The following is a 16,593-nucleotide window of genomic DNA, read 5'->3' on the forward strand; positions in this document are numbered from 1 at the left end:
GAATGTGTTGGAGCTTTTCACCCACTCCTTTTTTTTGAGTCCACATTTAATCCAAATGGTATATTCCCTACTATTAAGACTTAGAGCTCTAGGAATCTATTTGTCATTACCAAACTTTGATCGTGAAGTTTGACAACTCTGACACATTTCTTTTAAATTAGTTATTTTTCTAGCTTTTAGACTTTTAATTCGTTTTTATTTGTGTGTGGTTTTCTTATTTGTTAATGGTAGTTAAGAAAATTAATAGCGAAAGTCCATTCCATTTCACTTTTGTTCGTAGATATTTGTGGTGGTTAGAATATCAAAGATTTTGCCAGTGCTTTAAACACCACTGTACCTTTTATTCGCCTCTTGAAAAAAGACAACTGTCTAAAAAGGTCATGAGGAACACTTTAGAGAAGATAGAAAAGACTATATAAATCCCTGTTGGTAATTCTGGGAGCCATTTTTCATTGTGGTTTGTGTTTTCCTGGGAAATACTTTACCTCCAAGTAATAAGTTTAGGGCCTTTTGCCTCCACTTCTTTAAGAATTGGCTAAGAATTCCTTATCTTTATACCTTTTATTTGTTATGTTGCAATAGTCTGCAGTGACATGGGTGTCACACTGTTCCTCTTGAAGTGCTTTGACTCCTCAGCTCACTGATAGTTCAGTAGTAGAATGAGAATTAAGTGCCTGTGTGTTATTTCAGTGTTTGTACACAGACAAATCCATTAGTCTGTTATTTTGACAAAGGCTGTGTAAGCACAAGGCTTTCAGTGCTGCTGGTGGAGCCCAGGTAATTCATTTGTCAGAAGAAAGCCCAGAGGGGACAGAGCAGGAGCAGGAGAAAACGGAGAACAGGATCAGAGAGAAAAGGGAGGAGCTGGCAGTAGTTTGAAGTTTACTATTCCAGAGTCAGAAATATTTCTACTTACACTAGCTTTCTCCTATACAGTTTAGAAGTGGCATTTTCCCACCTCTCATAGGGAAAGTCAACTAAACAAATTAATTCCTCCAAAACTGAGGAGACTATTAAGTATAGAGTACTGAGGAAACTAAAGAAACTACTCAGAAGTTACAATCTCTTTTCCCAAAATCACTAAAAAATGCTGAAAAAAATGCTACAAAAAAAAGAACTTATGAAAAAACTATTTCCTATAGACACATATGAGGATAAATTGCAGGAGAGGACTAAGCAGAGGTTCTGTGCTGGAGGGATGTATTTTGCGAAAACAAGAGGCAGAAAACCCCAGATGTCACTACAGTGCAGGGAGAGACAGATGTACCCTGTGAACTTGCCTCCACAATTAAAAACTGAGTATGCAACATCCAGGTTCCAAAATGTATCTGCTATCTGTAAATAACAGGAAAATCACTGAGAAGTTCTATTGACAGGGGAGTCCCATGTAGAGAATAAGAGCCTGCATTCTCTACTGGAGACTCTGTTTTGGTGTTGCAGACCTCATGGGTCAGTGCTTAGTCATGTAAAACTGAGGCTGACTCCTTAAGGGTTGTTTTTACTGAACCCCACAAGAACACTGTGGTACTTCCAACATGGGTGACCAAGGAATGATACAGCTTTGGTTTGGCTCTAAAACCAAAACAGCATTCTGGGTGTAGTGTTCTGTATCCGAATAAAAGCTTTTAATGCCAGATGGACAACGGCCAATTTAACAAAGAGTGATTTTTCTTTTCAGTTAATATATATTTAGGAGAAAAATAAAGCAAATCCTTGCCACAATCTTTTATGACCTAAAATGTATTTTTTAATATGCTTTGAAAGATTCAATCAATGAAGCTTCAACTATTTTTGTACAATTAGAGTTTTAGATTTTTTGTAAACTCTTAAATTAAAATTACAGGCTTCTTTCTGGGATTCACAAATGATTAGAGACAGTTGGAAGCAATTCCAAGGTGCAGCTATACAATGAAAGTTATGCCAAGGGTTTGAATAAAGATGCAAATCAAAATGTATTAAGTCTAATTCTATGTTTGCTACATACAGCCACAAAGAATGGGCACTGAAAGGGGTAGTGGAAGTGTTTAGGTTTGTTTTCTGACACAATTCTTCTTGAAAGTGATTGTGGTATTTAAATATTGTGATGTCCAGAGATTATAATGTTCTATGGCCCTTGCAAGACTGGGTACTGTGCAATTTATCCTCATATGTGTCTATAGGAAATAGTTTTTTCATAAGTTCTTTTTTTTGTAGCATTTTTTTCAGCATTTTTTAGTGATTTTGGGAAAAGAGATTGTAACTTCTGAGTAGTTTCTTTAGTTTCCTCAGTACTCTATACTTAATAGTCTCCTCAGTTTTGGAGGAATTAATTTGTTTAGTTGACTTTCCCTATGAGAGGTGGGAAAATGCCACTTCTAAACTGTATAGGAGAAAGCTAGTGTAAGTAGAAATATTTCTGACTCTGGAATAGTAAATAATTATTGTGGTCTGCAAAACATTGGAGCTATGTGACTGAATTCTCTAAGCATTAAAGCAAGAAAAGTAGTGTACTTAATTCATATTTAACCAGATTAACTTTTATTAAGTATATTTTTCCCCTGTACTTAAGGTTTTCTAATCTATCCCTAGATGATCTCAATATGACACACCAGCACTGTGTTCTGGCTGGTTTATCACCTCGGTTCAGCTCAACTCACAGGGTGGCAGATGTAAGTACCAAAAACATTTCACTGTTTGGTCCCTTGTAAAGCCAATATCCTGGTGCCATGTATGCAGCACTGTGGTGGCTTATCAGAATTGTGGTTCATGTTATGCTTATGACTCAAACTCTTTTAATTAACTGCTGTTGTTTATTTTTGATTGAGGTACACTTGGTTCTGTATTGGTGGTTGGCCTTAACTCCCAGCTAGGCTTATCAGATGTGAATTGTGAATGTGCTGCACCACACCTCATGGATTGCTGATGAAATGTAGTTGAGAAATACAAATTTTCTGAAGTGGCTATATGTAAGTTTTTGTTGTATCTTTATAGTCTTCAAGAGGAACATTGGAATACATACTTGGACAGTGTGAACTGGCACTCCAGAATTTACAGACTGATTCTGATTCAATGGCTTTGTCTTTGAAATCACTGGAAGCTGCAGTGGTGAGACAAGTAGAAGAAATACATAATGAGGTGAGGTGATCTACACTGAAAATACTTCAGCCAGGTCTGAGCAGTGCAGTCTCCTCATGGAGTTAATGGCAATTAAGTGTGTTCAGCTGCTTAGAAGGCATTGCTTTGTATGAGTTTGCAATGTGGCTTTTATGACTTTTTTACTTGGGTACAGTAATTGGGATTATCATGGAAGTGTTCATTTTTCCTTCTTAAGATCCCTCTGCTGGTAAAGTGATAGAAGTTTCACAAAATACTACGCCACAACTGACAGACTACTCAGAACTGTTTGACTACTCTGTGGTCAAACAGACTACTCTAGCACTTCTCTAACAGAAGGGAAGAGAGAGAAGGGATTAGAGGGAAAGGAGCAGGTAGACTTTTTCAGTTATTCCTCCCTGGCTTTTGTTGAACCAGGTTTTTGCATAATGCCATAGGTGGCACAATTGTGAGTGTGGGCTCTGAAGTACGTTCTGAAGGAAATACAGTGGAGATAATTGTGAGGAACATATTTAAGCATGTCATTTAGTGCTACAAAAGATGCAAGTGTATTAATGCACTTTGACAGGATTCCACTGAAGCTGGAAGTGCTTTCTTGCTTGGAGCTGTGCTGTATTTCTACTAAGATAAATTAGAAGCTGTACAAAGGTCATTTGCACTCAAACTAGAATTTGTGTAAAATGTTTAAATTTCTGTCTACTGAGGAATACAATATTGCGTAGTGCTACTAAAACTTCGTAGAACACATTTTTATCTGTATTGTGTTTACAGCTGGTAAGATGGAGCATAGTGTTGGCAAAAGATTTGCGCCCTTGACTTTTACCAAAACAGCTCCTGGGGCAATTTAAAGAAGTCTGATGCATGCAGGGGTTTACAAAACATTAATCAGGCTCAGTCCATAAAACTACACGCATATGTGGTTTGCACAGCAAGGGCCACAGGCACAGCTGGTATAAATTTGCACGGGTCCTTTAACATCAAAGCCATGTGCTGTTTACATCAGGTGAGAGAGTAGCCCCTGGTGTTTGCAGTCACCTGAATAATTTTGCAATGTGACATACAGGGATGTTTCCTGTTACACATATGGGATATACTGTAACAGCAATCCTTGTTTAACTTGTACTTATTGTGGACATAGTAGACACCCTGGATCTATATTTAATTTGAAAAGAGACTACCCATCCACCTATTTTACTATTCTTTTCTTCTTTTTTTCCTTAATTTTTTATCCCAGGGTCAAATCTTCACTTGCTATTAGAGTGCTATTTAAATTTCATTTATTGCTGCACAAGTAGAGGCTTATCTCTATGGTAAATGCCTATTTGTTTTTTCAAACATCACTGAGCTGAAAATATAAAGACCTGTGAAGCTAGCACAACTTTTCTTGCATATAAAAGCTTCCTACCTTCTTGTATGATAAATCATTGTCTTTTCAGGCATTAATACATGTTTTAGGTTCAAACTTTATCAGACAGATGGAAGAACAAGAGACTGTTTTGTTTCTTAAAACAATCAAACTGCTTACTGATGAAAATGTGCTTTTCATTTCACACTCTTTGTTAACAGTTTTTAATGTAAAATCAAAATAGCGCTAAAATCCAAATCTCCATAGGATTAGTGGAGAACTGCCACCCAGTTTCCCAGTTTTGCCTGTGTATTTCTGATATACAGCTTTCTGTGCTATTCGTAAAGCTCCTTGCAATTTTTTTTAATCTTCTTCTGAACCAGAGATCATGAGCTTGAAATGAGATAGTGTCTAGAGGTGATGATATAATTGTGTTTTATTTTTAAATATTTTCATAACTGAAGTTCTTCAGTTTTAACCCTTATAACTAGGTGCAGACATTCTTCTTGGTTCTTTATCTTCCTGAAATGCTACGGGTTCATTCTTTTTACCCCCTTGCTGCTACCTCCAAAGCAATCATCAGAGAACATTACCCAGAACAGAACCTTCACAGTACCAAACTAATATCTACTAGTTTAGCAGATTCACAGTCTGTGCTGAAATTAACTGCTCTGCCAAATGAGGCCTGGATGAATTATCTGTGTCTGCTCGAGGGAAAAAGCCTAAGAACGGGTCTGAAAGAATGAGGAATGGTTCTGTGCCTTCACTTTTGTACTCCTGGGCAGGAAAATTGACTTGCTGTGCTGATAAAGTGTGTTTGAACTGAGGATCTGAAGCATAGGTGGAGACTTCATTTTTTTCCAGTTTTTTGGTGGGCAGAGAAGCCTCTAAAAGAGTATCTGGGGAGTGTCCTTACTTGATGTTAGATTTCCCAGAGTTCATTTTTCGGGGCCCTGTCTTGGATGTCTTGACAGAAGTATTCCTATTGAAAAAGTAAGCTGCTAACCTGATGAGGATTTTGGCATCTCTAGTGGGCAGCCAGGTGGAAGTTTAATATTTCTTTAAACCTAGCTTTGTTGTCATGGTCTCCCTCACTAAAACAGCCTTCAAAGGCATATCTGAGTAATTGCAAGGTATGTGCAGTGTGTTAGATGTGTGAGTCACTTCGCTCCCAGTGTGTACTTTGTAGTTGTAAGTGAAGATAACCTTAATTAAGGGTGTTCACGTGCAGTTTGTCTGTGTAGCTCATGGCCTTGCAGTCTGCACAGATACTTTAGTGGCAGGAGTGTAGGAGGGTGAACAGATGCAGTTCCCTGGCAGCTGTGGAGTACAATAGACTGACAGCTCACACACAGTCACAGTCAGATTGTTGTTTGGTCAGGAATAACTTATCCCAAAAGAAATGATCTTGCACAATTCTCTGAATGGGAGCCTCTTGCTCCTCCTCCTATCTTCCCTCCTGCTTGGCTTTCCTAAAGATATACAGCTGCTGAGTACATCCCAAACAGAGCTACAGGGCACCTGGGGAAAACCACAGACTAAATACTGCTGGACAGATCATGTAAATGCTCATACATATGAAAATAAATCTGCAGAAAAGATCTTCACCAGCCTGTTCTTCACATTTCAAAGAAAAATTTTCTTGCTCTGACTAATGCAAAATCTGCTAATAGTTCCATGTTGGTGTGAGGTACTTTCAAGGCTTCTGTATTTGCCAGCACCAAACAAATATTCATATGTCCTCAGTGTAGTAAAACACCAGAGAAAGTCTTCTTAGTGTCATGGGATTGTGTTGAAAATATGTCAGGTTTCAAACTAAGAACTCAAGTTTGAAAGGTAGGGGTTTGTTCACATCAGGGTGTTTGCTCAGCTGTGATAATCAAATCCTGATTACCATGATTAAAAATAGAGACTGAATTGGTTGCCCTGTTGCTTGTGAGGTACAGTCACTTTTGTCTACAGCAAATCTGTTTTTATGGCAGAAGAAGATAAATTGAGCTTGGAGAATGCATGAGGAGTAGAAACCTGGGCTAGCTGAGTTGAAGGGATGTGGTGTCAGACACTGAGGTCATGGGTGAGAAGGGGAGAGGTGCAGGCAGCCAAAGGAAGGTTAGTGTGTTTTAGCACATTGCAGTGAGCATGGTTGGTGGCTACTACCATGGCAGAGAGAAAACATAGATCACCTACAAGTGTGGCATTGAATAACCAGTATTTTTAAATAATTGACTGAGGAGCATTGCCTCACAAAACGTCAAATGATACTGCTGGCCTTTTACTACCCAGTATTGACAATAACCTAAAATTGGCCTTTAATCATCGCTTAAAGGACAACTTGAAAATATGTTGAGATTAGACATGAGGCCTGATTCTGAACTTACTTGCACAGATGTAAGTCATAAGTGAAAATCAATTAGAAGATGAAAATTATTCCTGAGACACTTAGCCTATATATTTTTATATGTAAATATGTTTAAGCTGTGTCCTCTTCAGTCATGTAAAATACTTTCTAATGATAACTAAAATTATTTCTCATGCATAGGAGTCTCCAAATTAAAAATCCTTAGCAAGAGCTGTTAACCTGAGAGTTTTGTCTCAGAAGATTAATGTTCTCTAACTTCCATTCCAGTAGGGCTAGAAATGAGCTTTTTTTGTCTCTCCAGTATTTAATGTTGAGGTTTTTTTACTGGTACAGGTTCTCCTGTGCATGGAAGGAGACAAGCCAAGAGGAGTGAGTTCCTGCTACAGAGAAGAGTTATTACAGAAGAAAAATCATGTCACCCTTGCCTCATCAAGATAATTTTGTTTCTCAAAATCAACAGTTATCTGTTCAGAGGTCACAGTTCAGAGCAGACACTTGTCAAGTAGTTTAGTGGCCAGCTTGGAGGGTGAAACATTTTCCCCCCAAACCCCCAATTTATTAACCCAGGTTGGAGCTACACAGAGATGCTGTGAGATGAATGCAGAGCAGAGTTTGATAGCTGTGTGAGATGGCAGTCCACATCATTTAACAGCCTCTTGTTGCAATTAGGTACACACTGACCTCTGATGAGACCAGCTAATCCTGCAGAAAATGAACTAGCTTGTTGCTCTACTTTATGTCTTAGACCTAAAAGACGACTCTTTTGTGTCAAATTATATATATTTTGTATGGGATCAAGATACATTTAAATTTTAGCCAATATGCCAGACTGCAATTAGAGTGAAATTACATAGATTTTTGCAACAAATCAATATGACTAGGTAAAAATCAGATTGACTGCAATAGATCTATGATGAGTCATATTTTAACATTGATTTTAATAAAAATGTTTTTTTTTCATTGATTAATGGCCTTGTGATTAATTTCATGGAACCCGTTTGCCAGACAGCACATGGTAGAGGCCAAAAAACTCAAAAAGTAGTGAAGAGAGAAAAAAAAACAGTTATTATTGAAGAATGATATGCTTTTTTTTGCTTTTTTTTCTACCAAACCATAACTGGGCCCTTCATGCCTCTTTAATATTATAGAGGAAGCAAAATTTCCTTCAGCTTTTTTTTTTTTTTTTTTTTTTTTTTTTTTTGGGAAGGATGTCATCAAACTTCTGTGCTAAAAAGTGACTGGCTAGCAGTCAGGATTTTTTAAAGACATTTTAAGATCTGTGTCTGCCAACTAATCATGTTATATTTTACGAAAAAAAAATTTCTTTAATATTCTTTCTATACACTGAAAATTTAAGTATTTTTTTATTGTAATCTTTAATGTATGGACCAAACCTTTAGTTAATGTTAACTGGACCACTTTCAGATTTCTGTAGCTGTTCAGTTTTCTCTTGCAGGAAAGGGAGTGTTAGGTGACAGCTTTGGGCAGTTTTCTTTATTCTATCACCTTGGTAGGTTGTCTTTGTCTGCATCTTCAGAGCTGAGCAAGGATAAACAAATCTTTGTGGTACAAATAATGATTAAAGCAGCTTTGAACTCAGTGTGAAACATAACTACCACAACAAAGATAAATCTGGAATTCTAAAGACCAGAACTATGGATTACTCTTAAAGAAAAGCAGCATCTTTGCTAACTGAGCTGTCTGGTGAAGGATGAGAGGCTGTGATTCCTTGTGTGCCACCCTCTCATTCCAAAGCTACTGGGCTGCATTCTAGCAATGTTATTACTGCAAGCTTTTTTCCATCTTCTGTAACCGAAACAATTTGAAACCCACAGTGTTAATCACAATAAGCCAGAGTTGGTGCATATTTGGCTGGAATTTTTAATGTTTGTTATACATGTACACCATGTAAGAAACAGGGAAAAAAAAGAGTTGAGTTTTGCACCTCTCTGGGTTTGAAGAGAGTAGCTCAGGTCACAAATGGATGTGGAATAGAAATAAACAGCTGGGTATATTTAGCAATAAACAGTGAGGGTGTGTTTAGAAATGACCAACTTTGGTAACTGTCCTTTTCTATGGGACTGTTCAGGTACAGCTGGATTCTTGCATTATCCCATTCCTGCCCCAGATAAGGACTGTGGATGTTTATGGTGCCATATGTTTTTATCTTGCAGGTTGAATTTGAGTGGCTTAGGCAGTTTTGGTTCCAAGGCAAGAGGTATTTGAAGTGCACTGATTGGTGGCTTAAGCCTATGGCTAAATTGGAAGAATTTTGGAGAAAACTGGAGATTATGGTAAGTACTAGTTTTAAAGTCTAAAGCCTCTAGGGCCTAATTTTGAGAGCACTCACAATTATGTTTTTAATTGTACTGTCGTAATGGATTTTAGACTTTATTCAGAACATATGAGAAGCAGAATCAATGTCAGCCTTTCACTGTCTCATCTTACTTTTATCCCCCAGTAGCCAGAAAAAATGTGAGCAAAATCAGATCCAAAACCCCAGGATTTTAGTTAGTTCTTGACTTTGCTTGTTTTTAAAGTTTGAAAGCCTCATAAAAGCTTCCTATGAGCCTTTTAGAGCCTCACAAGATGACAGCCAAATATTACACCACACAAATACTGCGCATTGTCAACTTTTGTGTACAGCACCCTGACAGACACCTCTGCTCATGACAACAGTGGTGCACGTGTCTGAGGAAAGCTGAGAACAAAATTGGTGATCTGGAAGTGCAACTGTCTGTGGTCCACCTGCACACTTAAACCAAAGCCAGAACCTGCAAGAGGGGATTATTTCAAGAATGAATGTAATAATGATTTCTGGGTACTTCAAAGTACATTGTGCGTTTCTTGAAAAGGGATCCAGTGCTGATCACTGTTATCCTGTTGCTGCTGCTGTCCATGTAGAGCCTCAGGTGAGAGCCTGTGCTGTCAGAGTTTCAGAGCAGTTGCCAGCGTGCCTGTTTCTGTGTTTGCACTCAGAAGGGGCTGTGCTGGCAAACCCATTGTCCTCCTCTCCATCCAGCTGCATCAGAAGCTGCTTCTCGGTCATATCTGCTGGCCACAGCATAAATTAGCCTCAACTTGCCTGTACTGGTTGGAAGAGTTTGTGCTGTAGCTGAGGATGCTGGGTACCATTTGTGTCAGGGCTGTGTTTGAGGTGCAACAAGAACCTTGAATCTGACAGGAAATGCTGTGACTCAGCTGCCCCAGCAGTGGCTGGTTCAGACTCGGAAAACACGCCTGGAAAAGTGGACATTTCAGTTGTGGAATCAGTTGCCACAAGAAATCAGTGAACACTGAATTTTCCTACAAAAGGAGAGAAAATATAACTTGCTTATGTGTTTGGGGTATTTTTTCCCTTTTTTTTTTTTTGGTGTTCTTATGTGCTCACATTCTTCAACGACCCTTATAATTTAAAAAAAATCTTTTGGTTTGTTTTTCTTTCAAATGACAACTTATTCTCTTACTAACACAGGCTTAGATGAGGTATAGACAAGAATGTTTGATATTTTATATCCATTGTGTGTTGAAAACATGGAAAAACAGCAAACTCTGGAACTCTCAAGGGTTAGGTTTTCTGCAATTGGTGTGACATTGCCATGTGTCTCTAATTAGAAACATGGTGGCGTCAGTGTATCTCCTTTCAACAGGCCTCGGGATGATATTTATCAGCAAACCGAAGCTTGGGCCAAGACAGAAGCTGCTTCTAATTTATATTTTAAGGATGGCTTTAATGTTTTATGACTTATAACATATTAATCACAATTAATTTCAGCTATTGGAGGAGACAGAGGAGAACGTTAATTGGGAATGTCTGTTTTGTCGAGTCTCTAAGAGAACCCGGCGCTCGCTGCGCTCGGGCCTTGCCGCTGGGGCGGTTTGAGCTGCGGCGCCGGCGGGGCGCCGGCAGGGGGCAGTGTTGAGCCGCGGTTGCCCCGCGCCGCCATCCCCGCTCCTGCGGGTTAACCAGTCCAACAGCAACTGAACGTAAAAAGTGCCGTGTTTGGTGCATGCTCAGCTTCCGCAGCTAAGTTAAATCAAAAGGGTATTTTTGAAGGTACCCAGTAGTCTGCAGTCGATGGGTGTTTTTGGTGGTTTTTTTTTTTTTTTTTCCCCTCCAAGTTTGTAACTTTAGCTGGATGATTCTTAAAAAAGTAAAAAGAGAGAGAGAGTAATATAAAATGCTTAAAGTAAAATGTCTTAGAATATTTGTCTTGTTTCGGAAAGATTTTGATGCTTAAAAGGAATTATTTCTTAAAAGAAAAAAACATTTAAGCATGTATTTTTCCTTTGTGTGTGAGATGAGCAACTGTTGAGGTAGCTTTTTTATACATGTGTTTAGAGTGATACAAAAGTCAGTCTCAGGACCTTCTGTGGTTTATTTTCCACTTTTCCCCTTGTTTAATAAAGCAGCTATAAAGTAGAAAAGAAAATTTCAAAAATTATCTCTGATTCTGCTAATTGTAATTACTCTTCTGTCACAGCAGAGTGATATTACAGGAAGTTTAGCCCACTGTCTTCAAACCTGTGGGCTTTATTAAATATTTTTGTGCATTATAGCAAGCACACAATTTTATCATAGTGTTTATTCCTGGCATTTCTTTCCCTGAGGATAGTTTTACTTAGAGCTCAGTCTTGTGATGTAAATGTTAAACCTTTCATTTGAATGACATTCTGATAAAACATTACATTTCCCACAATATTACCTCATGAATTTATGAGCCATTAAATCTGAAGCAGTTTAACCAATCTTCCTTTTTTTCTCCCCCTCCCTTGAAAATATGAAGGCTATTCATATGTTGGAGGGTTTTTTTTAAAAGTCATCCAAGATTAACACGTTATCGCCTGCAACATCAGGATAAATGCTTGCAGAATTCAAAGGGAGAGTTACCATTTGAAAAAAGACCGTACAGGCTTTGCTTTCTGGGTAAAGAGAAGTCTGAAAAGCTGAAATCTCATGTGATGTGAGCAAGTCTTGCTGTAGCTGTTCTGAGATTCAGTGGAGAGACAATTTGTCTCTCAGGGTCTGATATCATGCAAACCTTGCAATCTGACATTTATTTTAGCTATGAAAATCTGTAACCATCACACCAAAACTGTAAGAGCTGCAGAAGTCCAACAGTCTTTTTTTTTTTTTTTGTTATTTTGTTTTAGGTTGATTCACATGAGAAAAGTAAAATGTAAATCAATGAAATTATTTTTATTTGTGGACTGAAAAGTAAACATATATGGCTACACTTGCATGTTGAATTTTTGAAGGCTTTTTAAAACATATCTAGTGTTCCTTAAGAAACAAAAAAGGGCCTTACAGTGCTATATGGTGTGAACTGTATTTCCTGCTTTGACAGTCCATTTAGCAATGTAGCAATGTATTTATATGGCAGTTGGCCTTAATAACCTTTATTGACTTTAGTGGGAAGGAGCCAAGACTGGCATTATTAAAATGTATCAATTTCATTGCAGTATAAAATCACAACATATATAATTATGTTTGGTAGGCTAGGCTCCATTTAATCCCACCTATTTATGCAGGAATTTAGCAGGATGAAAGAAAGTATGGAACTGAAATGTAGAGAAAATTGTGAGTGACTTGGAGTTGCATTTAACAGCACAACTGCTTCACTGCCTACAGTGAAGGGACTACTTAAAGGAATGAAACATAGATCTTGAGGAAGTAATTTCTTAATGGGATAACTGAAACACAAGTAGTTGTTACACCATTTGTTTCATTTTCTGGCGTCTTAAAACAGCTGATGATAATGAAATGCAGCACACCTTTTAATTTGTAGTAGTGCAAAAGCAGAAGTGTGCACACTTGGTGGAAGCAGAATTATCAGAGTGGCATTTCATGCAGGCTGGTATCTTTCTGCACGACTTTCATCTTGATCTGTAAAACTTTTAAAAAACTGTCTTTAGACTCATTATTACTGTTATTCTTATTAACAGGTTTTTTATCAGTTTACACAACTGACTTGAAATCAGAGAGCAAGGCTATTTTATTGTAAAATTATTTTTCTTTCCTTTTTGAGGTCTGTTTCATTATTTGCTCCTATTGCTATATATGAAGTATGTTATAGTTTTAGCTATAAGCCACTATTGTCAAGGGCTTACAGCCTGATAGTTAGAATTGAGTCTACACTGAAACTTGAGCTACAAAATCTCAGCCCAGAGCCATTTTTTTTTCTCCCAAATTAAAGCAAGGGTTTAAATATGTATTTAAATCAAGAGCATTTCAGTTCCCGGATAACCATGAAAAGCTCTAAGAAAAAAATATGCTTTTACAAGGAATTCTCCTAGCTTTTGTAGACTTTGGCACTTTAAACAACTAACCAATTATTAAAAAAAAATAGATAATGGGATCACAAACAGGCTGGTTGGTTGTTTAGCTTCTTTCAGAAATTGCATAGCAACTTAACTGACACTTGAATTGGTTTGACCTTGTCAGCCAAAATTCCAGGAACTCTGAGGTATTATTTTAATTTCTCTTCTGGTTTTCCTGTGGTGTTCAGATATTGCAGTGTCACACTTTATTGGAGGGCCATGTGGCGATGGGTGATCGGATTTGCCTAATGAGCTGTGAAATGCAGGAGCAACATGGCAGCTCGAAAACCCAAATTTTACCCATGTTTATTGTCTTTTGGGGCTCTCCTTATCTGTTTAGGCCAGAGACTTTAAATAAATGTATTTTTGGCAGATTATATTTTATGCACACTGGAAGTCAGATGTTTCTGGAAATGTATCTTTTATCTTAAACAACAACAACAAAACTTGATCCTGGAGACTTATTTTTCTTTTCTTTTTCTTTTTTTTTTTTTTTTTTTTGGCAATAATTTCTTTGACCCTAATATTTTTAGCTGTCAGAAATGGGAGAAAGGATTGAGCATTGTCTGTAGTAGAATCACAATGAAACTGTAAAAAGAAAAAAAATAAGTAAAGTTGTATTGCACATCTTTGAGGAAAAAAATTATTTACAATTCTGAGGGAATTCAGACTTAAGCTTCCAAAACAACATGTGTGCTGAAAGCACAAAAGACTGTGTTTATGATTCTCTTTGAAGTGTTTCTGCAACAGGATAAGGAAAATTTTAGAAACTGTCTGATAGTGTTCAGGGTAAATACTTAAACCCCTTTAGAGAATTTCACACACAGATACTGTGCAGCAGAAAAAAGGATACTTATGTTTCCTAAAGCTGCTACAGCCTACAGCTTTGTACTTAAAGACAGAGGTGTTGAATAGAATTCTTCTGAGGATACATCCAGTGACAATATCTCCAGGAACATCAGAGCAAACCAGTGGATAGCACTTTCTATTTTTAACCCTTCCGTGAGCTGGTTGAGATCTGAGCAGTGTTGATATGAACCACTGTAACATTTCTGTTAGAAACTGGAATTGTTCAAAGGGCAGCCTCCCCACTCGACAGCATTCTGGGAAAATCACACTGACAACATTAAGGTTGTAATGTACACTGGCGTGAGCCAGGAGAAGTTTAGGACCATTCACGTCCTGTGGGACAGGGAGCTGCATTTCTGATGGCCCAGGTGGAGGACCAGGGGTGGGCTGTGTGGCTGTGCCTGTGGTGTGGTCCTCTGCCTTCCCTCCAGGTGGATTTGCACCTGAGTTGCAAATTTGACGTTTGTAGGTGTTCTTGTGCACACAACCGGATCTTGGTGAGCTGCAGTTTTGGATAATTAGAATTCTGTTGTCTTGTGCTTTATCCTTTCAGTAACTGGGTTTCTTTCTGTGATCCTCACTATTTTTATACTCTTAGATGTATGCAATCGTGTGTTCTAAATACCTGCACTTGCGTGCAAAATGCCATCAGTTCTGTACTAGAGTTTAAAGCATAAATGCATATACCATAATCTGCAGAAATCAAATTTGTTCTTCCAAAACATTGGATGGGTATACACTAGAATAACAAAAGATCTTTGTATTAATAGTGTGTTTATTGAGGCTTATTATTTGCTGTGGAAATGATGTTGTAGTATTGAGCTATTGTTTTACCAGTCTCTCTATTCTTTGCAAAGTCTTCCACAAGGGCATGAGTGACAGGATGAGGGGGAATGGTTTTAAACTGATGGGGGGCAGTTTAGTTTGGATATTAGGAAGAAATTGTTTACTGTGAGGCTGTCAAGGCCCTGGCACAGGGTGCCCGGAGAAGCTGTGGCTGCCCCATCCCTGGAAGTGTTCAGGGCCAGGTTGGACAGGGCTTGGAGCAACCTGGGATTGTTCCTGCCCATAGTAGGGAGGATTGGAACTAAATTGTCTTTAAGGTACCTTCCAACCCAGAAGATTCTATGATATGCTTTAATGTTCTCAGAAATCTATTTCCTAGTAGAAAATCTTAATAAAAGACTGTATTTGCAGACTGGGAATAATATTTCTTGAAAAGAAATTCATCTGTATTTTTAGAATTTGTTATATGCTATATGGAAATTTATTAATTAATACAAATATTTAAAACTATTTCTAGTTCTTATTTATTCAATCCTAGAAGTGATCAGATACAGAGCTTATGGATTTGTATTTGTGTATATATGTTTATGGACATGCTACACAGAAAAAAAAGGATTTGGTTTGATGTTAAAACTGTGAATTACAGCGGTTTGGCAGGAATAATTTGTACTGTGATTGTTATAAACTAGGGTAAGTTGTGATTTTGAATGAAAGTGAAAGCAAATGGCAGTATGACTAAAATGTCACCATCTACATTGCTGTATTTTTTTAAATACAGCTAGTGTTGCTAAATGTGGTTTTATTGCTTTTGTATTTTAGTGGCTCTGTAACCACTATAAAATAGAACACAGCTGCTTTACTTTCCAAATGGCTTTGGTAGGCGAAGGAGGTGACGTCTTCTGAAAAGCTGCTGTTGCTGCATTGATACCTCTTCTTTCCTATCTGATCATCAGTCCTTCTAATTCCTAACAAGATCATGGGTGAATAGTATTTTTGTAATGTGTTCTTTAACAGTTACTTCATCTTTGCTCAGAATTGCAGCTTTCATTTTGTACATAAAGAAATATAAGTTGGCTTCAGAAGTTGCTATGGAGAGCATTATGCCCTGACGAATTAGGTGCTGATTCTTTTACTGACCCTCTGTTTAACTTGTGCAAGTCACTTAGGTGTGGTTTTCAAAATCAGTCTGGCAATCAAAACTTTGAGGTCTAACTTTGGTTTTAGATTGCAGACAATTTCTGATCTTAAATTCCTCCTCAATTAAATGAGGCTATGATTTTTTTCTGTATCTGACAATTACTTATTGGCTATGTCCTAGGGAGAGAACATCCTGCATTTGAAGGAAACCGACAAATTTCTGCCTCCCATATCATGACTGGAAAGTGTAGATGGGGCCACATAGGAACTTTAATTTTTATTTTAAGATGGGAAAATTCTGTTTAAGAAAGAGCTTACTGTGTTTTGGCTGACCCTGACTGTCTCCTGGCAGTTCCCAGGTCTCATTCTCAGGAGCTTTTGTGTGAATCTTTTTTGCACTTTCTGTTTGTCACCTCACATGCTTCTGCTTAATGATCTTGAAGCAGTAGATATAATCATGTTTACTATTCTGCAGTAGGAAGATAATTACTGGCTTTTCTCAAATGTTACAAGTGAACATCAGATTTTGGCAGTTTTCCTTGGACTGCTAGTCAGTCTGAAGTCTATATAATTTTCACAACAGAGGCATTAATATAAAGTTTAAATGTAGCAAATCTTTTAAATTATTCCAGTAAAATAATGTGGTTGTTTCTCACAATCAGAGTAGTTTTCACAGGACTCAATTTGAATTTCTGTAATAGAG

The 16,593-nt window shown here is 37.7% G+C and overlaps 1 protein-coding gene across 6 annotated transcripts in view; it reads left to right on the forward strand.

The window, feature by feature from the left end:
• FTO (FTO alpha-ketoglutarate dependent dioxygenase) overlaps window positions 1-16,593 on the forward strand; it is a 222,260-nt gene that overhangs the window by 54,850 nt on the left and 150,817 nt on the right. For all 6 annotated transcript variants that reach the window (XM_053953125.1, XM_053953131.1, XM_053953130.1 and 3 more), the window contains 3 exons: window positions 2,569-2,648; window positions 2,971-3,114; window positions 8,972-9,091. In XM_053953125.1, coding sequence (XP_053809100.1) covers window positions 2,569-2,648; window positions 2,971-3,114; window positions 8,972-9,091 — 344 coding nt within the window. The remainder of the gene's footprint in view (window positions 1-2,568; window positions 2,649-2,970; window positions 3,115-8,971; window positions 9,092-16,593) is intronic.

The sequence above is a fragment of the Vidua chalybeata genome, chromosome 11 (assembly GCF_026979565.1).
Source record: "Vidua chalybeata isolate OUT-0048 chromosome 11, bVidCha1 merged haplotype, whole genome shotgun sequence".
Lineage (NCBI taxonomy): Eukaryota > Metazoa > Chordata > Aves > Passeriformes > Viduidae > Vidua > Vidua chalybeata.